Source organism: Lutjanus erythropterus, chromosome 5, assembly GCF_056507025.1.
Source record: "Lutjanus erythropterus isolate fLutEry1 chromosome 5, fLutEry1.hap2, whole genome shotgun sequence".
In the NCBI taxonomy this organism is placed as follows: Eukaryota; Metazoa; Chordata; class Actinopteri; order Lutjaniformes; family Lutjanidae; genus Lutjanus; species Lutjanus erythropterus.
The window spans coordinates 37,488,970-37,511,645 of NC_139321.1; the positions used below are offsets into that span (position 1 = coordinate 37,488,970).

Consider the following 22,676-nt stretch of genomic DNA (forward strand, 5'->3'; position numbering starts at 1 on the left):
AGAGAAGACAGACCCAGTTTCAGTGTTTGCCAGAATGTCAGACTCTATGCAGTCGATTAAAATAAGCTTTCTGTTTAACAACTTACAAACAAGATGCTGACACCCACATTTCTGTCTCTACTCTAGTCTAATTAAACCAGCTACAATGATAAAATCTTTTTGTGTTTGTCACCAACAGTAAGACGGTGGAGCTGGAGGAGCTACAAGACACCAACAACATGTTGCGAGAGGAGCTGAGGGAGCTCTGCAGCGCTCATCAGAGGGAGGTGAGAGAACAAAGTTAAGGACAGAAATAAATGCAGCTGTGACACATTTTAGGTCTGTGAATAACAGACACACTTTACAGCTCTGCCCGTCGGAACTCGTGTAGAGAGAGTTAGTGTTGCACCGAGGAAAAAAAAAGAAAAAAGAAACATATTCTGTGAATGTGCTGACAGTCAAAACAAACAAACAAAAAACATAATCTGAAACCACTTCTTCACTGTTGATCTGTATATACTCTGTTTTCTGTGTTCACTTTTTTGTTAGAGCTGCAACTAAATATGTTAATGATTAATCATTAATCAATTAATCAGTGGTAGAATTTAACCAATTAAAAATATATTTATTAATAATTAATCAGTATTGTAGAAATGGCAGTAATTGCACCTCTCTAACATTGTTTTGCTGGAGCCTTGAGTTTAATAAGGAAATATAAACTTTAAATGAGGAAAAAGAAGAAGAAAACACACACAGAAAAAGAAAATTAGAAAAAATTAATTTAATTTAAATTAATTGATTGTCAGCATTTTTAATAACTCGTTAAGGAAAATTGCCAAAAATTTGTCACCCTAGCTGTAACTATCAGTGTTCAGTATCAATTAATCTGCTAATTATTTTCTTTGTTAATTGATTGTTTTGTCTATAAAATGCAATAAAATAGTATAAAAAGTAAAATTCACACATTAAAATGGCATTTTATGTCTGACCAACAGTCTAAAACCCAGAGACATTCATAAGTTTTACTCTTATGGAGGAAAAACAGCAAATATGTACACTTGAAAAGCTGGAACCAGTGATTTTTGATTCAAAGAATTACTTTAAACAATTAATCCATTATGAAAATTGTTGCTGATGAATTTTCTTTCACTCAACTAACTTATTAATCAACTAATTGTTTCGGCTGTATTCAATACATCTTGAGCAAGCTGTTCTCTTCATACCTAAACAAATCTGAAGTGTTTTAGTATGCAAGGGTAGACAAAAATTACTATCAAAAAGGATTTGAAGTTAATATTCTTAAAATAAAGCCTTAAGGAATTAAGTATTGAATTTCATCTAGGGGGTCTCATTTTTTTCTTGTCCTTTTGTTGGATTAAATAAATACTGTTAATGTGGTGATATATATACATATATAAAGTAAATAAAGTGATAAAAGTGGAAATAGAAAAATAATTGGTGTAAAACAGTAATCGATACAAATTAAAAGATGAAGAATTACATATCAAAAGAAAAACAAAAATCTAAGCAGTTCTGTTGGTTGGCTTTTATATTGTACACTGTGGTTTACATGGATAAATATCTTAAGTTGGGTACGACTGCTGAGAAGTATCAGGCGCGGTTTTGGGATCCCAGATGGAAAAGAATTTGTCCCTAGATCCCCTAAGTGTGTAATTTGTCTTCTCTAACTGCATGAATTTCATCAGGTCACTCAGCCACGAGGACACATTAGGAGGATTTGTTGATTTCCAATGTAATAATATTCTTCTGTGCATGCAGTCTTGTAAAAGCAATTATGTTTTTATGACTTTTCCTTGTTGAACAGTATTTTCTGTTGGTGATACCAAATATGGCTACTGCTCCATTAATATGAGTATTCTAATAAAATGTTCTGTTAATTCAAATAATTTTCTAGGACTTAAAATCCATACTTATTTTCCATTATATCCTTTAACGATTACCAGTATGTATGAATATATGTCATTCTAAGTGGTATTAAAAGGGTCTTAAAATGTCTTAAATTTAAATTTGTATTGACTAAAAATGTTGATACAGAGAGCACAAAAATCACTTCCATATTTAAGTTATCAATCATTCAATGAGGCTGGAAACTCACTGTTACATCATAACGTCTTTAGGACTTGAAACTCAAAGACTTGGGACCTACTTGGAATTTGTAAAACAGTAACCCCACCCCATCTCAGCTACATGATAATACGGTGTGATTATTAAAGGGACAGGTCACCCCAAAATCAAAAATTGTTTTTCATGTAGGAACTATTTTCCAGAATTGACCAGAACTACTTTCTTTCTAATAGAAAAAAAGTAGTTCCTACGTGAAATTGCTCACAACAATGTCTGCAGATTATTTTGAGTAATCAGGTCCCGATTTTTGGAACAAGACATTGCTTTTGAATTTTTCAGATATTTTTTTGGTGCTTTGAGCACCACAAGCTGAGTGCCATTTAGTCCCATTATAGTGGAGAGAAGGCAGACATCTCTACAGCTGATATCTCACTCCAAAACTATCTAGATGGATAAATACCACTATAGGCCAAGGGAAATATGCATGTTTGGGGTGAATTGTGCCTCTGATGATTAATTACCAACAAGTCAAACATTTAATTACCCATCAGCATCTTACAGCACATTATAAAGGCCTGCATGTAGTAACACAGGACATATAAAAGAAATAAAGAGGTATCTGGTGCTCAATGGTTGCAATGCCACTTTTGTCCAGGAGATGTCAGCATTGGACATTTTGTTCAACTCTGCTCTGGTCTTTTCTGGTTGAGCAAAAGAAGACAAATAACGACCTTTTAATGGTTTTATAATGAATGTGGAGTATTTTTCTTTGTCAGAGGTGCAGCCAACTGCAGAAATAATGCAGCACAACATCATCCTGCTGCCAGCTTCTCCCTTCAGAAGTAATGGATTAACACTTCATGCTTTTCTCAGGATAGTTTAGGTCAATGTGTCAGCAAGCCTGTTAAAAACAGCGAATAACAAGTCAGCTGTTGGATTCTGAACAATTAATTTCATGAAACATAAAACCTCAAAGTTCAAATTTATGTTCTGCAGCCAAATTTAAAAACTACAACCACCCTGGAGAACACACTAACTCAGATTTTTGCTGGCATTAAGTTTGTATTAATGTGTGTTCAGTCTGGGCATTAGTGAAACATTCCTACAAACTGTCAGGATTTTTTTTTTTTATTTACACTTGGCCTCAAAGACTGACTCCCTCACTGGCCCCTGTTTCAACCAGTCCATCAAACAGCAAACAATCCAGGTCTACAATTACCTCTCCTACGAGACAGCTGCTCTAAATCCAACAGAACAAAACAACAGACCACCCCGTCACTGAAATGCTTAATGAGAACATTTATTTGTGGTGGATCACGTCGGTGAATTAATGTGAAAATCCTGGGAGTTTGAGATTAAGCCCGACCCCGTTACATTCGCTCATCTTTCAAGATGTTCAAGAGTTCAATAGTCACATCCATCCAGCAGTGGGAAGTAAAATACAACTTACTGTACTTAAGTAGATTTTGCAGGCATCTGAATATTTTTCTGACCATCTTTTACTTTTAACACAAATATCTGCACTTTCTACTCCTTACATTTTCAAAACAGGTTTTATACTTTAGTGTTGATGCACTTAAGCAGAATTATTTAATTTTTTTTGTTGCACCCTGCACCACCTTCCAAACATCATGACTGAGTTCAACCTAAATGTACATATATATATAACACATGGAAAAGAAGATTTCTCGGTGTATCCATCAGTGCATATCACACATGACAGATGTAACAAGACTACAAAGACATAACAAGACAAACAACTACATAAAAAGATATAACAAGACGAAAAAATATAACAAGTCAAAAAATGGTGCAAAAAAGTCACAAGACAATAAAGTTGTAGCAAGATCAAAAAAACACAACAAGACAAGACACTATATATATACATGACAAGACAAAAAAGATGTAACAAATTGAAAAGACATAACAAGACAAAAAAAGGACATAGGAGACATAACAAGATGAAAGAAACATAACAAGACAAACCAATCAAAAAACAACACAGATATAACAAAAGAAAATGACGTACCAAGACTAAAAACAATATAACAAGACGTAGACATAGCAAGCCAAGAAAGGATACAGAAAGCTATAAGATAATAAAGACGTAACGAGTACAGAAATACATGATAAGATGAAAAGGACGTAAACAGAAAATGATATAAGAGATGTAACAAGATGAAAAAGATGTAACAATGCAAAATCAATGCGTAAGACACATAACAGGTGTCAAAAAGTCAATTAAGCGTAAAAGACATAAGATGAAAACAATGCAACAAGATGAAAAACAACACAAAAGTTGTTATAAGATGCAAAACTTGCGACGAAAAAGGCATAACTTATCAAGCGGAAAAAGATGTAACAAGATGAAACAAGTGAGGGAGAGTCAACATGAGAAAAGGTGAAGTCCAGTTAGCTTTGCACAGAAAGAACCCTTATAAATGTCCCACAGACGTCAGCTCTTTACTTTTATACTTATACCTTTTTTTTTTTAACTCAAGTATCTGTAGTTCTACTTGAGTACACAGCATGTGTGTACTTCTGCCACTTCTGCTGCCATCAGTCACACAACATATCTCCCTCCTTATTTCTTACTTTCCTGTCATCTTGATCACATCTTGGTTGAAACACAGTGATGTTGTTTTGTCTTTGAGGTGAGGGAGCTGCAGCGGGAGAATGAGGGCAGTCTGAAGAAACTTCAGGAGACAGCAGAGCAGTTTGAGTGGCTCTGTCAGCAGCAGCGATACTGGATGTGTTGTGTCAAGAGGTCAGTATTTTCTCCCTGAACTTCTGACCTGAGCAAACTAACTTTTACAATCACACACAGCAGCGGAAACACAACTTTCCCAATTAATATAAATGTCAAAAAGACACTGGAAAAAGTTCTGGTGATCCATTTTCTCACCGTTTGTGGCTAAAATGAGTATTGCAACAACAAGCACTTGATCCAATTTTTAATCACCTGTTTTTAAAGGTTACTTGCTACTTCAACCATACACTCACTACACTATGCTACTCTAACCAATCAGTGGTGGTCTGCAGCAAGGGCATAAAATTGGGAGGGAACGGTATGAACATTTCCCTCCCAACATCCAGGGATTAGTTACTTGTCCGTAGCTATAATAATAACAAAAAATAAATAAATATGACCACTGTTGTCTGTTAGTGTCCAGTCAATGTTAGTGAGATTCAGTATTGTGACATAGCACCTGTGCAAAACAATGTATTTTTAAGTTTTGAAAGACTCTGTGCTCCCCAGCATTATGCCTCACATTGGTTTGGTCCACTATGTACCTATAGCCACAGGTATTTTTCTCACTGCCAAAATATTTCATAAATAAATTGACAAATCTAGTGAATTATTCATACCATCAGGGGGAAAGAGAGCAATATACACAAACATATATACTATTCTGTAATTTATTCCCATGCATGCTGTAATCTCAGTCAGCACTCCTCTGGCAGCAGCACAGTGCCTCTACATCTCCCCTCGTGCTGTGCAATATGTATTTTTTTCCCAGGATGATGAAGGCCTGATAGACAGAAGGAGATGTCAGAGCGAGGGGCCTGCACACTTATCTTGTGAGGCAGCTGGATTTGTGAGATCACGAGATCACATGAGAATCCATTTGACCAGGCTCCAAGTTATCTGTTTGTGTCCGCACCAGAGGGAGTGTGAGCCAATCAGCATCCTCAGAAGGACTACTGGCAGCTACAGGCATGATTTTCAGTGCGCTGACAGTGATAAGTGTCCATGGAAGCGACTCATCTTGGACAGACAATGGCGGATTCTGAAGAGGTTAGCGTAGATACTGTGATAGCATCAGTTATATCAGAACTGTAAAGTATTTTTTCATTGAAAGAAGAACAAAGAATGACACTGAATGCTGTTATTGATGCAAAAGATGTTTTTGCTCTTTTTCTGGCTGACTTTGGTGACTTGATCTGATTGGTTGAAGTTAGCCCACATTAGAAGTGACAGATGATTAATCCAATCACCTGCCAGGTATTGTTTGAAAGTGCCTGCCTTTTTCCAAGTGGACAGCCTCTGTGTTACAAACCATCTGGTGTGTCAGTTTAGCTGCACACATTTATTTTCAAAAATTTACCAAGTGCTTTTTTAACAGAGCAAGGAATTTTCAACATAGCATTTCCAAACACACTAGTTTTCTTTAGAAAGCATAAATTATTTCTATTTACACACAATAACAGAATTATTTCAGAAAAACCAGGGTCAATATTATTAGCCCCCTTAAGAACTGACCTTTTTATTGAGCCATAGCACAAACCACTGTTGTGTAATGATGTGCTTTAACTTTGCAGTGTTCAAAGCTTGTAAAATCAAGTCAAAACTGAGGTTTATCTTCCAATTTACACAGTGTGAAAACTCCAGTAAGGGTTTGAGATGTCACTTGAGACAGCATCATGACAAAAAAAAAAAGAAATCAGTTTAGACTTGAGAAAAATAATTGTTGATGCTAACAAAGCAGGAGAAGGATAAACAAAGTTATCACAGCGTTTCCAAGAGTCAAGAACTGGAGTGAGAAGTTTCATCAAGAAATTCAAAGAGAGCCACACAGTAGAGAACAAGCCTGGCAGAAAGATTTCAAAGACTCTGGAGAGAAAACTGGTGAGAGACGTGTCTAAAGACCCCAGAACAACTGCTGAGACACAAGTGAATGACTTGGCCAAGTCAGGAACTGTAGTCTCAAAGAAGAAAATCACTAGAGTCCTGCACAGGAACAGACTGTGAGGTTGCAGACCAAGATACAAGTATGTTAAGGACAACCTGGAGAAATATTATGCAGACTGGAAGTGTGTCCTTTGGTCAGATGAGACAAAACCAGAGCTCTTTGGCCATAGAGACGTTGCTTATGTTTAGAGAAAGAAGGGAGAGGCATATAACCCAAAGAACACCGTCCCCACAGTGAAACATGGTGGTGGGAGTATTATGCTGTGGGGACACTTCAGTGCGTCTGGAACTGGGAATCTCGTCAAAGTGGAAGGAATCATGAAAAAAGAAGGATATGTGAAGATATTGAAAGAAAACCTCAAGCAGTCAGCAGCAAAACTGGGTCTGGGTCGTCGCTTTGTCTTCCAACATGAAAACAACCCAAAACATGTGTCGCTCCTGGTGAAGAACTACCTCCAGAAGCCCAAAGTGAACGTTAATGACTGACCTGCACAAAGCCCTGACTTGAATCCCATTGAAAGTCTGTGGGATGGACTGAAGACCAAGGTTCATGCCAGAAGACCATCAAATCTGAAGGAGCTTGAGAGATTCACTAAAGAAGAATGGACTGGGATTCCTCAGGAGACGTGTCTGAGACTTGTTGAAAACTACAGTGAATGACTGCAGGCTGTTATCCAACAAAAAGGATACACAACTGACTATTAGCATCAGGGGAGCTAATAATTTTGACCCTGGTAGTTTTTGTTTTTTCTGAAATAATTTTGTTTCTGTGTGCAAAGTAAAATAAAGTAAGCATCCAAAATAAACTAGGATGTTTGGAAAAGCTGTGTTAAAAAATCCTTGCTATTTAACAGCACTTGGGAAATACTTAAAAAAAAGAAATCATCGGGGGGTAATAATTTCATCCTCATCTGTATACACATATAGTCAGGCATCCCGAACAGTTAGGGGTTCAATGGTGAATGGTGAAGGTGAAGGTGAACTGGCACCTCCTGGGCTACCAGTACACACTCTGTACTTTCGTCCATGTGAGACTTTAGCTGAGGCCCTTCGGTTCTCAAGCCAAGTCATTACAGACTGAGCTACTGCCACCCCAACTGTCCCCACCAACCTTGGCATGAAATAGCCACCTTTAGTCTGCAGTGTTTTCACATAACATTTAATATCGTCTCAGCTCGTTTGGAACCTTGACCAAGATGATTCCAAAAAAGGCACCAATCACAATCCATAACGGAAAAACGAAAAAAGAGCAGTAGAATGCAAATGCGGCTATAGAATAACAATCTCAGCCTGTCAGCGGCAAAAACAAGCACTTTTAGTGGCCCTAGTGGACCTTTAGTGGCCAATTTTCCCCACCAAATATTTGCCTTAGTTCAGTCAGTATTGGGACTGGAGCTTCACAAAATACATGTATTGAGCCCTGCTTCTCACTAGTAAAGGTTGCTAATCTGATTTCTGGGTAGCAGTCAATCCTACAGAGGTCCATATGTGGCCAGGCCTTATATTGCAGTTTCCTCTTTAGTTCTGTTTACTTAAATGAAGAGATGAAGAATCATGCCCACTACAGGGGTATGAATCCAGGTTGCAGGGATTTCACAAATCCATCTCATTGTCAAAACCTTTTACTCAGCTGGTTAAACTAAGTAAACAAATCTTTCTGTACAGATTCAAAGACTGTCTGATGGAGGAGAGAGAAGCTCTGCTGCAACAGGTCAGCACGATGGAAAAGAAAGTTGAGAAACTGAAGAAGAAATTACATGATGACAGTCCTACACAGAGCGTCCTCTGTCCCTTACAGGACACTGAATGCTGTGACAGGTAAGGAAGAACTAACAGGCAGATGCAGTGGATGTAACATGCAATATACTTATTATTATCACTCTGATAAAGCTGCACATCTTTTACCAGTGTTTTAAAAAAAACTCCCTTGGACATAAAATATAAAAAAAATTCCTCCTCATCTCCCACCATTAATACACATTACACTTTGGCGCACCCCTACATGCTTTCCCATACATCATGAATTTACAACCCTCCTTTCTTTTGAAGCAGTATAACACCGTGGGATGCTGACCTGGAGACTCAGGTGGAGAAGTCAAAAACACTGTATGAGGAGCTTTTTAACCAGGTACTAGATTTTACTTCTCAATGGTCATATGTTGTGTTCATGCAGGGGTGGATGTAGAGGATGGCATGGGGTGAGAGCTGACACCTCGCTTTTGTACAGTTTTGGTTTAAAATACATATATATACAAGTTGTGGCTGGTGGAAAATTTCCTGAAACTCTGAAGTCTGAGGGCAAGCAAATGCAGCAAGAGATAATGCTTTTATGCAAGGCTCTGCAAACTTTACTGTCAAAAGAGCCATTTTTGGGGAAAAAAAAATCTGTCTGGAGCAGAAGCTTTTGAATTCTCTATTTTCCTTTGGACTATGGATGGCAAATCCAAAACAAGAGAAGTCTCAGACTCAAGACTAGCCACTGGCAAAATTTAAACTGCTGAGCTGCAGACACGTCAAACAGTATATTGTATTTGGAAAATGTTTGCAGATTAAAACAATAGAAAAAAAAGTTAACTGATTTATAATGCCACTTTTAATTTCTTATATTCAATGGTTTACTCATGTTCCACAATAATGTCATATTTTGAGTTAAAATATATAATATCTTCACCTGGGGGCTTTTCTCAGCAAATATTGTGATTGTTTGGTTTTAGATTGGCATATACACTTTTTTTTGCCACCCCTTAAAGGGAAAGTTCACCTACAAATGAAATTTCAGTCATTATCTAGTCACCCTCATGCTGATTGAAGATCGGGTTTATTTTGTTTGTCCACAAAACACTGCTGGAGTTTCACAGGAAAACAGTTTTGCAGAATCTCCCAAACAATGGCAGTGAATGGTGACCAGTTTTCAAACATAAAAAACAACTGGAAAAAAAAAACATAAAATGTCTCCTGAGGTCCCGACATACCATTTGCACACCGTCACAACACACATACTCAGTTCAGACAGTGTGCATGTGCACGTGGATGTGGCTCCAAGCTAAGGAACTACAGTGAAGATTAAGGCTAAAAAACATGGTGTCACCATTCACTTCCATTGTTTGGGAGATTCTGCAATGCCGTTTTCCTGTGAAATTCCAGCAGTGTTTGCCCTCAATCAGCATGAGAGTGAGAAGATAAAACATTTTTAGGTGAACTATCCCTTTACAGTCTCCATGCCACCCTCTTGTCACCCCATAAATATTTCTCTGGATCAGCCTCTGTGTTCATGATCTCTTTGCAAAGTGCTCAAGAAATGCTGTTGCAGCCTAAATGTTCTCTCTGCAGCAGCTCAGTATTTTGAAATCTTTGGGTGGGAGACATCTGCAAACCTCAGGGGTGAAATATTGAGAGCCTTATTAGGGAGGGCTAATATTCATCTGAGTATCGTTGCCAAGCCCCAGAGGAGTTGCTGTTCTGTCAGTTATTCCAGAAATTAGAGGTCCGTTTTGAACAGGGGCAGCTTATTTTTCTCTTTAGTAGACTGTTAAAACCAAAGAGGCTTTGAGGTACCTGTAGGGGTCACCGAAAGCTCTGTGGCAACCAAACATGGAGCCGAACAGCTCAGAACTTTTGACTTCAACAAACCTCCCATGTGCAATTAATGGTTATTTTCATCATCGAATAATCTGCCTGTTACTTTCTGCATCATTTGATTTACTGTTTTGTTTGTAAAATGTCATAAAAAATGAAAAATGCATCACATCCTCACACTTACACAACAGAAAAGGATCATTACCAACGACTCCAAAAATGATATCTCATCAGAACTAAAGACGCCTCTTGGATGAGAGGAGAAATGTCTTCAAGAAGCTAACCTAAAGTCTAGTTGCTTATGATAACCCGTAGCAAATACCATGACCTGGATCTGGATGACTGAGTCTTCACACACTAATCTGTCGATTATTTTCTCAATTAATTGATTAGTTGTTTGGTCGATAGAATGTCCGAAAATTGTATTGCATGTATTTTGCTTTGATCACTCAGCTTGCGGTGCTCAAGACACCAAAACAAAAATACATTAGAAAAATTCAAAACCACTGTCTCTTTCCATAAATTATAACCTGATTATTCAAAATAGTCCACAGACCTTGTTGTGAGCAGTTTCATGTAGGAACTACTTTCTTTTTAGTAGAAAGAGAGTAGTTCTGGACCAGTAAATTCTAAAGTAGTTCCAGTAGATTCTACTGCAGAAAGAAAGTAGTTCCTCCATGAAAGACTGTTAAGCTTTTCAAATGTATTTTTTCATGCTTTGAGCACCACAGGAAAACATCTCTACAGTCGATATCTCTAAAACTATGGATAAGAGGTGAACTGTCCCTTTAAGTAACTTAAAACTTAATATTGAATTTTTCAAATGGGACATCTCTGTCCAGTCTCTGTTTGATCCATCTATCCATGCTGACCTCATACATGAGCTCTTTATACTTCCTTTATCATAATTACTATCACTAGAGGTCACTGCCTAACAATAAGCCTAAATATGGGTGGTAACAAGCTGCTTGTACAGAGAGCCTATATGGCAGTTTTTCTGGCGAGGACAGGCTGGGAAAATACTTCCCACAAACCAAGATGATGTCTTCAAATTACTTGTTTTATTAGAATAACAGTCCAAAACCCAGAGATGTTCAGTTTACTATCAAACATGACTCAAATCAGCATCAAATCCTCACATTTGAGTGGCTGGAACCAGAAAAGAGTTGACATTTATGCTGGAAAAACTATTATAGATAATCAAAGTACTTGCCAGTTCTGGTTAATACTCTAATATGAATGTTCTCAAAAGAACCTGTAGGAAAATCCACTTGCTCATTGGCTCTCTTTGTGTTTCACTAGACCCCTCAGATGAACCTTTATTTTAAGAGCGATCACTGCTATATTAAAACATTTCTGGATCAAAGTCAAGGACGGATTTGAAGACTGAAATAGAAGACATCCAAAAATACAGGGCTAATATTCATCTGGCCACGACTGCCAGTCGCTACAGGGGTTGTCATACAGCCAGAGCTCTGAGACTTCATGGGTACTGGAGTCTCATCTTTGTTTTTGTCTTTTAAAGGCTGACTTTATGCAATCATCGGGTAACCGCAGAATGTTCCTTAAAGAAGACCCAAGACGAACAAACACTGACATTGTGTCCGTAAGCTTTTCACGTTTTTGCACAAGCATCCACAGTCCCCCGACCTCGAGACCCTCAGAGTTGGCGATGGTATCTGCACGCCACATTTCTACTGAACATTAAAGCTGCTATAATCAATATTTTAATACTATTTCAAATGACGATGTGGAAATACTGAGACAATGTGAAAGATGTCACTCATAATGATGAATGATCCAGCCCACAACTTTGCTGGGGGTTTTTTTTCACTCTTGGGGCTTCCATAGCATCATTTTCGTCTGCAGCAGGTGGTTGTTTACACTTATCTACTGTTTCTATATTATTATGATACCTGGGTGCAGATTCAAAATGTATTTTCATTCTACAAGGACTGCAATTCAATATTACAATTTATTGCAATTTTTGTTTGCTTTTTTAACTCTAGACCATGGGAAAAAAGTTGAAAAAGCTGAATCATACAATTTCTGTAGACTGCATATCATGACTCCTATTACCAAAAAACAATACACACCATGTCAGTCAGTCTCTTATTATAGCAGAATCATTGCTATATTAGATAGAAAAGTACTTTTTGAAACTACTACAGCTGTTTCTGCTCAGCAAGCTGGTGCCATAAAAAAAATAAATAAGATGTTATAATGAACAGAGCCCTTGAGAACTGTACAGAACACAAGTGTGAGCTCTTAACATCTTGAAATTGAACTTGAAAACCATAATTTCAAAACCCTGAACTTGACTGCATATATAACTGGCAAATAAAATGCACAAGAGAATGTATGAAATATACTTTTAAAGTAAAGCGCTACATCTGCCTGTTCCTGCTCATTAAGCAGTTAACAATAAGTAAAATAAAATATAAATGTGCTGCCCTCTTCTGGCAGGCAATGTCTTTTCCAAGTGGTGGCTGTGTTCCACTGAAAATATTAAACTGTTAATAATTTGTTCCAACAGATCAAGGAAATATGTGCCTTAAAAGTCTAAGCACACATGTTTTATGTTAAACATTTAAAGTAAAATTGATCAGTTTCTTTAGATAATATTACCACAATCATGATGCTAATTTCCTTTAGCATGTCAATGGAAATTCTTATTTTGTGTTAGCATCAAGCACACAGACTAAGTGCTATTTATTAAAAAAACAAAAAAAAAAAAAAAAAAACGATTCAGCCATCATAACAAAAAGAACCACAGTACATTTGTTTCATTTACAGCTAAAAAAAGTCTACAAACTGTACACCTCCTGCAAACAGCAGACAGACACAGCAATGACTTGGTGATTACAGAAAAGTGTTCAGAGGCTAAAAAACAGATATTTCCCTCAGGAGTTGGTAGAGACCAAAAACAGAGCTAAAACAGCTAAAACCTGTGAGTTTGTCATATCAGTCTCAGTCCAGATGAAACAACATTTTGAGAGGATCTAACACTGTATCTTGGCATATTTTCTGAGTGAAACAGGAGAGGCAGATGGGACATAACGTTGGGAGAAATTTGATTTCAACATTGAAAAGTCTCCATGTTTGTGTGGTAACAAACATGGAGAATGTACCATGCTTTTGCCAGGTAGCTAACTCTTAGGTAGCATCAGCTATTAGCTAAGTCTTTAGCTTTTAACAAGGGGCAGCTAAAAGTTGGAGATTGATTAACAGGTGGATGGCATGATGTTATTGGTTGAAACTGGTTAGCTCAAGCCTTTGTAAGCACACATCATATTTTGTTTTGCAGAAAGAAAACACGATTGAATTAGCATTTTTGTTAAATAGATGAATATGAATGGGGATGTGATCAAAAAGGCTTAAGAAGGCTTCATCTTGACTTTAAAAAACTGTTGAATTGTCAGTGTTGTCAACACAACTTGTTTCCACTGCCTCCAGCTGCCAAAAAATTGTTATAGCACATTTTAAAAAGAGCCAATGCCGTAATTTTCTCTGAAGAGTACAGCCAACTCCTCTAGGTCCATTTTACTGTACCTACTGGCTACAGTTCATTTAGACTTCAGAGAGGACCAGTATCTTTAGAGTGATCAGCTCAGCATTTAAAAATCTCTGGAACGGAAGAGACGAGTTCAGATCTCGAGGGTGAAATATTAGAAATTCAAAACACAGGCCTAATAATCATCTGGGCACAGCTGCCAGTCCGCGGTGGGCTTGTTGTGCTGCCAGCATTTCCAAAAATCTCTGAACCTTCAAGGGAATTGAAGTCTCATCAGTGTTTTTATTTTGTCTGTCTGCTGTATATTTTAAGGACAAACTGCACGACTCCATACAGTGTGCTGTGCAGCAGTACTGTAGAGACAAAGAGTGTGTCATTGGAGGACGCTGCCATATGATAGACCAGCCACTAGGGGGCACAAAGGCCAACTATGAATAGAGCTCATTAATTTGACACTGTAAAAACAATGCTACAAAATCTAGGTACATATTTGATTTTAGGATAACATTTAACCATTTATGGCTCATAACTTACATGGAAGCTGTCTTTTTTTCAGAGACACACATTTTTGGATACATAGGGGCACAAAAATGGTTGAAAAAGTAAAAAACCTGCCCCTTTTTAAAAATCTATTATTTTTCAATGAAAATTAAGAACCTTAAAAAATAATATTCTATATCTTTTTGTAGTTCAATTGGAACATAATATTGTACACACAAAGTTCACCGTGTGGATCAGGAAAGCAGCACCATCTTGTAAAAGAAAGTCACACAGTGCAGGACAGGATTTCCTGTGAAATGAGGGCTTATTAACAAAACTTTGATGTGGTCACTTTGGTTTTGCCCCATTGAGATTTTATAGTAGTGATGTCACCGTGTTCCCAGATCTCAGCAATTACTTTGCAGGACTCAAAAACAAGGATTTCCCGATTGTTGGTGTGAGTAAAATGCCACATTGAGCTAGTAAAACAAAAAAAATTTCAAAAATAAAACTAATTTTTTTTCCTTCGTTGATGATGGAAGTAGCAAAGGAGTGAGCCATCTTGCTTCCTACCCATCTCTGTTGAGAGCTGCATGTGCAAGGTGCCCAAACTCTAACTATATTTTGCACAGTTTGCAGGAAGTTCAAGAGATAGGCAGATAAAACCAGCACGTCAAGATCACGAAAAACATCGCTGGATCACCATAACAACAGCTGACAGCAGTTTGTTTACATGGCAGCTAATGGTATGTTCAGACTAGTGGCGACAAAACTTTAGGCTACAAGTCATTTTCAATGGAAGCTGGCGACATGAAGCCAGAAACTAATGTGCTACAATCAAAGCTGAGCCAGCTGCAACTTTTCTCAGCACTCAGTTCGGGTTCGGGCTGTTCAGTTTTTATTGATTCATTTCATTTTCATTTTTCTCCCCAGTTTGGTCATTTCCAATTCAAATTCCCTGCATATATGTCTGTGAAGGTTCTCAGTCATGCAGGAAATGGTATTCGTAGAAAAGCTTGTCATAGGCAACTGGCAATCTGGTCCAGATGCCTACGACAAGCTTCCCTGTCACTGAAAATTCCTACTCTTTGGTGCATAGAGGTAAGCTTGTCAAGAAAAATGCTGAGCTGTAATCGGGTTTGGGCTGAAATATGCTAATGACGGTCGAGTTTGGGTCGGTTTTGGACAGAATTTTGTTAGAATTGGGCCTCAATGGGCTAAACTTTTCAAACACAGGTAAAGCGCTAACACAGTTCCACACCGACGTGGCTTCTTGAAGGCATTATTTGACAACCGCTAATGAACAAAACAATATGTATAAATGAATCAGGTGACTGCCATCACTGCGGTTGCACCTTGTAGTGTCACTTTTGATGTATGCTGGTTGTGTCTAGAAAGATTTGTGTAACTCTTGCAAGACTTTCTTATGGTTTTGGTTCCCTTCTGGACAGAAGTAACGTTCTTCACATTTTACATTGTAGTTATACGTTGGTTATGGCAATGGTCAGAAATAGAAAATGGAGAAATAGGTCACATTCGCAATGTTTAAATGATGAAGTGCAACAATATATTTTTAAAATTTGATTTATAATTTTCAGGTGCAAAGTCCCTTCTGTTAACATTCTCGATCCACCTTGATCCAAAGCATTGCGATCATGGTAATATTATCTTAACAAACAGATCCATTCTACTTCACATGCTTAACATAAAATGACATGTGTGCTCATAGCGTCAGGCATAAATGAAATCTGATCAGTGTAAAGAAAAAGCTTATGATTTCACACTGCTAACTCTAAATCTATTACTCTGCCTTCAACACTCCACACTGACCAGCTACAGCAACGTCAAGGGTCAAAACTTGAAATACAGCTTCTACTTGGAAGAGACACTGAGTGCCGGAAGAGGGCAGCACATATATTTGTATTTCATATTTTACTAACTGTTTATGATGAGCTGTGTGCTGTTTTCAAGGCTCTATCAATTTTAACATCTTATTTTATTTATCGTTTTCTTACGGCATCAGCTCGATAAGCAGGAACAGCTTAAGTTTAATTGACTGTGACATGCATTGTTTTTGGTAATATGAAGCATGATATTACAGTCTCTCAAAGTATATGATTCATCTTTTTCACATGATCTTGTGTTAAAAAAGCAAAAAGATCTAAATAAATCATAATAATGAATTGCAATACTTGTATAATCACAATAAAAAAGAATTGTGATATATATCAAATCAGCACCTAAGTATGGTGATAGTACTAAAATCTGGAGATAGGCGTATCATCTCAGCCTTACTGTTTTGCATTTCATTTTTTTCAAAGTGGAAGTTTGATAATACTGTCGAAATGGCCAAGAACTGCACAGGTTCTTCCAGACTTTATCATCATTGTTGTCAACAGTAGCGTTGCATAAAAAGTAAATGTAAAAAGAGAAAACTGTAAACTTCTTATGACCGCTTGCTTACACGTATGTGCAGGGAGATTCCACTGCAGCAATAAGGCTGGTTTACGTTTGGCACTTCACTGGATTCATCTAATCGGGCAAGTAAAAAATAGTCATGCATAGTCAGACGTCTCTCCACTGCGCTCAGTGCTGGAGAAAGGTGAGGCTCCACAGATACACATTCTGCTATAGAGGAAAAACAACCAACTTCTTGGGATGCACGAAGCAAGGGAGAACTTGTTTTGGTGGGATATTTGCATGTCAGGAGGTGAGTTCTGGAATTAAAATTACTATTTCATGAGATGCTTCTATTCTTAAAAACAATCAAGCTTTGAAAGGAAAATTGTATGTCGTTTGATAATAGGGAACTTCATCAGAGAGGAAAAATACTGTATGTCTGATATGAAATGTTTTAGGGCTCAGATGCATATGTCCTGAAGTTGCCTTTTGATTTTAGAAAAGATTCTCTACCTTCAGAGCAACCGGTTCAGTCTTTTTAAACTCTCTGGATCGGAGACAAGTGCAAATCTCAGGGGTGAAATAGAAATTCAAAACACAGATACTCATCTGAGGAGGGCTGCCAGTCCCCCGTGGACTTGTGGGGCTGCCAGGACATTCATAAAACTGATACTTCATGGGCATTGGACTCTAATCAGTGTTTTATTTTTTCTGTCGGCCTGCTTTAAAAAGTCAAAAATGCTTTGAGGAACTTTTGATTGCAAAGCCATTTCCAATCAAACAGGAACCCCACAATGTCCCACAAAGAACTCCTCCAAGAAGCGTTCACAAATCCTGACAGGACCTCAAACGCTTCATCCTCCAGGAGGGTTTTTTATGGTTTAGAACCCAAAAGGTGCTCGCTTTGGGATTTTTAAAAGCTTCTGCAGAGTGACAGGTTCAGTGTTTTTAAATCTGTGGATAAGAGGAAGCCTGACAGACAGAACATAAGGCTGATGCTCGTGTGCTGCCAGTCCCCACCCCCCCCCAGGAGGAGCTGCCGCTGTGCTGCCAAAGCCTTGAGAGATCGCTGATACTTTCTGGGCACCGGAGTCACATCGGGCCTTTTCTCTGTCTGTCTCTCCGTCTGTCTGTCTGTCGGCTGCACATGGCCTCCTCCCAGACCGTCCGGGTCCTCTTCCAGAGCAGCAGAGAGATGACTAATAAGGACGGGAGGGAGGTGATTGCCTCTGTGCCTCGTTCCCCTCACCTCTCACAGGCTCTGCAGTGTGTTTCTCGGGATAATTATTCTGATTGAGTGCAGATGATGCATGGTGCTTTTTTTTTCTTCAGCCCCTGCAGAGCTGAGAGGGGGAGGAAACGTAGCTGGAGGAGCGGGGATCGCCGGAGACAGAGAGGAAATAACCGTGATAAAACACATTACCAGCTTAGTCATGATTTATAAACTGTAGACTCACTTTCGAGAGTATTGCTTTTAGTTGCTAAAGAGACAAAAAATGCCCAAGTAGAAAATAAAGGAAACACAATAGAATCCCAGTTAGGTTTTGCTGATTTGAAAGTCAAAAAACATCTATGCATTTGGGTTAAAACTGGCCTAAATTGTCAGTTTTACATTAAAATTATGTTCATTTAAATGCTGTAAAACCATGGTTTAATTACAGGGCTGTATATAGCTTTTTGGGGGGCCCTATTTTGTGAAACTATATAGGAGGGATTCTAAGCCCTCTCAGGTGGTTCAGGGACGTGCATTCAACATTTAAATGCATGCATCTTGTGCACCTTAAATAGAAAGGAGGCCACATCATATCACTGCTAACACTCCCATTCGTGATCTCAGCACTCCGAATAATCTTCAATAATTAGTTCACATGGTGTTCCCAAACGTTAGGCAAAAAAGTTGAAACATTATTTTATTACCTACTAAAACTAGCAGCAGGTTCCATCTTCAAAGATTTTTTTAATGATCTCACAGGTGTAGACTTTCTGGTACATTTTTGTCTGGAGCAAAAACAGTGAGGCTAGTGAGGAGGATCAGAGTGGATCAGCACAGGCTTTGCAAGATATTGGATTTAAATATGTTTTTGGGTTTTATCACCCACTCAACCTTTACCTACACCCACCTTGACTTCGATATCAATTCCACTTTTTAACAGCACAGTTTAATCCTGGCTTGTGCAGCCAGCATGTCAAGTTAGGTTGTATAAATCCTTGTTTCAACAGCCTTTTCATTAACTACTATGAACTAGGGGTGCCACAATTTCAATAGCAGATCGAAAAATGGATGGAAATGAGCACAGTACTGCCAGGCGGTAGGGGACGCTGTGACGGATCACCTGACAAAAATGTGTCACATGAAGAAGAGGAGAACTACTGGGATTGAGCAGCACAAACAGAAGGCGATTTTATGCAATGTGAAATACATCGGTGCTCAGCTTGTCGATCACGGGATATAGAGCACTGCGACCCGGCACAGAGCGAGGCTGCTCGTTCTGCAGACCCTGGAAGTCACGCCACAGCCGGGGCAGAGAGCACAACATGGAGCTGCTCAAGCTGCAGTCCCCAGACCTCCACAGCAGTGGGGACACAGCGTGCCACAGCCGGGACAGAGTGTCTCCGACAGAGTGTTTCAAACGGGGGGCGGGACACACACACACAGCTATATTAGCCACACTGGTGACAGTGATGTCACACACGGAATATGAAGTGATAAAATACCAAAACAAAAACATGAAATGTCTCTTTCACAAGTTTACTCCATTTTTGTCTGAAAAGTGGATTTTTTGATGCAACCAACCAACATTCAAGTTCTTATAAATAAAGAATGAATGAAGCTAGAATAAAATGTTTTTTGTGTCTGAAACTATCAGATCAGTTCTTTCTTTTGATATATTCATGTTAACATATTCGTAGAACTGAATATTCTATGGGTATTGAAAAATCTGTGAATTTGTCAAAAATGCTGGCGCTGGCTGGCAACTAAAAATAAAATGCTGGCGGGGAGAGAGTTAAAGAAGGACTCGTAAATGTCATTTGTCAGGACATAAAACCAGTGATGTGTTGATCTTTGCAAAACAAGCCAACTGTAGAATCCTGACACCCCTACTTAAGATAACAGTTTTATAACTTCATCTAAAAACATGCACTTTTGAGCCAAATTAAGCTTATTAATCTTGAAATCTAGATGTCGTGTCTCATTACTGAACTTTCTGGGACATTTTTCTCTCTGATTTCCCTCCTTGCACATCCTGAATGTTTATTGTCTTTAGTCATCTTCACTTACAGTTTATTTTTCTGTTCGCAGGCAGGGAGCCCCATCAACAGATACCAAAAACCTCCTTGAGGACAGAAGCCTGGAGCCTGGACTCGTCCTCTTTTTCTCTTCCCACCTTCTGCAAACCAGGAGATAACTACTAGATGTTTGTGTGTGTGGTTAGCTTTGTGGAATACTTCCCAGTCATTGTCAAAAAAAAACAAAAAAAAACTTGGAAACACATACCTGTGAAACCATACATTCACTGTTTGTCTTCCACTATTGTTCATCTGTCTTGAAATGTCTCTGCTTTCATGATTTATGACTGAATTAAACTGTACAGTTCGTTCTTGTCCTCATTTTTGCTGTGACACATGCGCATCACATGTGTTCCTAAAGTCACATTTTCCTGTAATTGTCCATTATTCATACCTTGTAATCAACGCCGTGAACAAAAGCAAAAGCACCTGAGAATGTTTTGTTGTTTTGCCAATGACTCCTCGCAGCAGCAGCTGGTCTGCAGAGGAAACAACAAACGTGTTGTTTAGAGCAAATTGAAGCCCTACTGATTGTTCCCCCACTGAGAATCTCCTCCATCTCACATCTCTTCACTATCATTCAGCTTTCACTCGTCAATCTAAAATGTATTTGAGGTGTTAATGGCTCAGATTAAAGGGATAGTTCTCTCAAAAATGAAAATTCAGTCATTATCTACTCACCCTCATGCTCATTGAAGGTTTATTTTTTTTTAGACCACAAAACACTGCTGGAGTTTCACAGGAAAACAGATTCTCCCAAACAATGGAAGTGAATGGTGCCCTGTTTTCAAATGTAAAAGACAATCAATAAAACAAAACCAAAAACACTCATAAAGCTGCATGCTGCTCATCTGGTGTAATCCAAGTCTCTTAAAGCCCCAACATGCCCATTTGGTTTGAAAGACGTAATTTACACCATGTTTTTAGCCTGACTCTTCACTGTGGATCTTTAGCTTGGAGCCACGTTCACGTGCACATGTTCACTGTCTGCACCTGTGTGTGCGGTGTGACACTGTGGTGTGAGAACCACTGTCTTACTGGATGATGTCTTACAGAGTTTCAGAAGCATTTCAGCAACTGAGTGTTTTGCCCCCCTGATTATGTTTACTTGGTCAGATTTTATTGATTAAGTCCTCTTTCCTTGTTCTTTGTGCTTCTACCATGGACAAGCATGCTATGTGGGTAAATAGTTTCCTTTCTGTCTGTCTTTATGATTGTGACTCTGCACAGGGTCTTTTATTTTGAAAATTAACCAGATTCTCCCTACCTTTTCTAGAATCACAAGCCTTGTGCAGAATGGCAGCCCTGGCTGACGTGGTGCAGCCGTCACATCATGCAGCCGCGCCTGGTGGAATTTAGCCATTAAAACAATACGTGTATATCTAAGAGGTGCAGGTGCTTTTTGACAGAGGCCACTGTGTTGCACTGCAAAATTTAGTGAAAACTAGCAGCCACCATAGGTCCTCCTACATGTCTGGAAGGAAAGGGTGCAGTGAGATGTTTGCAATCTGCAAGCTCACCACTAGATGCTACTAAATCCTACACACTGCTCCTTTAACTCCTGCCAACTAATGCATGAGTTATAACTTCATGGTCAGCTTTAACACACTTGATTAAAGTCAGGAAAAGATTGTGGTTTTCATTAAGTACTGAAAAAGTCAAGACAGTCTTGAATCATGAAACAGGATTAATTGATGTAATAAATAACTAACAACACCACAACCTTTCTCCTAACCTCAATCAAAAGTTTTAATAGTCTTAACCTCAGAGCAGATGGGATGCAGGATTCAAATTCTGGTCTCAGGTGTCCAAATCCTGTATTTTGTCTTTGTAATCCAATGCTTCTACCTTCAAGGTAGGTAATCTTAAAGGTATGCAGCTTATACTCAAATTTAACGTGAAATCAATGAAACGAGAAATAAATTAAGATGGTTTACGGTTTAGCAAAGCTTCAAAATACTTTTGCTTTAAAAGAAAATACTTTCCATTTACTCTTGTAAACAGTTTTCAGCCTGAGGTTTAGTTCAGTGTCTTAGTCATCATCTACCAAAACATTGAATTCATTAACTCTCCCTGTGTGATAATGAGGGTGAACACCTAAATTAATCCTACATATTAAAGTGGGAGGGTACTTACAATGAAGCTGGCTTTGCACGAAACACTCTGCCACATGGGTCACGTACCTATTAAGCAAAACGCTGCAGGGAATATGAGGATTTAGAAATGGTTTGATGGATCATGAGGGTGCAAATATCTTCTAACAACAACAAATCCAGTGGTCAACTCTGTAAAAAGCTCTTTTTAGAGACATTAACATAAAGACAAAGAGGGATTGGTTGTGTTTTGATAAGGAAACACAGATTTTAGGTCAGATTTAGATTAAAATTTATTGCTGGTACATTGGACAGGTGCTGGTGAGTATTGTTAATGGGTTTATACGCAACTTTGACATTAAGTTCAAGGACTTTTAAATCCAGTATTTGCATGAACAGGTTTTCTGTTCTGGTGAGATTCAAGGTCACATTTGGACTTTGTGAGGTTCCCATGAACATAAGTTTATTTTACATGAAATTAGAGCCTCATTTAATTCACAAACCCACAAGTTTCATTCGTTTCACTACAAGCAGAGGCACCTCTAGACGGGACAAGAACGGTGGTGTG

General features: G+C 38.4%; 1 protein-coding gene across 3 annotated transcripts in view; it reads left to right on the plus strand.

Moving 5' to 3' along the window:
* Window positions 1–20,317, plus strand: part of LOC146327253 (uncharacterized) — a 32,589-nt gene extending 12,272 nt beyond the window's left edge. For 2 of the 3 annotated variants that reach the window (XM_084718470.1, XM_084718469.1), the window contains exons 4-8: window positions 179–266; window positions 4,719–4,831; window positions 8,423–8,575; window positions 8,807–8,885; window positions 20,029–20,317. In XM_084718470.1, the coding sequence (XP_084574596.1) occupies window positions 179–266; window positions 4,719–4,831; window positions 8,423–8,575; window positions 8,807–8,885; window positions 20,029–20,067 (472 nt within the window). In that variant the 3' untranslated portion in view covers window positions 20,068–20,317. The remainder of the gene's footprint in view (window positions 1–178; window positions 267–4,718; window positions 4,832–8,422; window positions 8,576–8,806; window positions 8,886–20,028) is intronic. The other variant, XM_084718472.1, reaches the window with a different exon arrangement.
* Window positions 20,318–22,676: the final 2,359 nt, after the last annotated feature.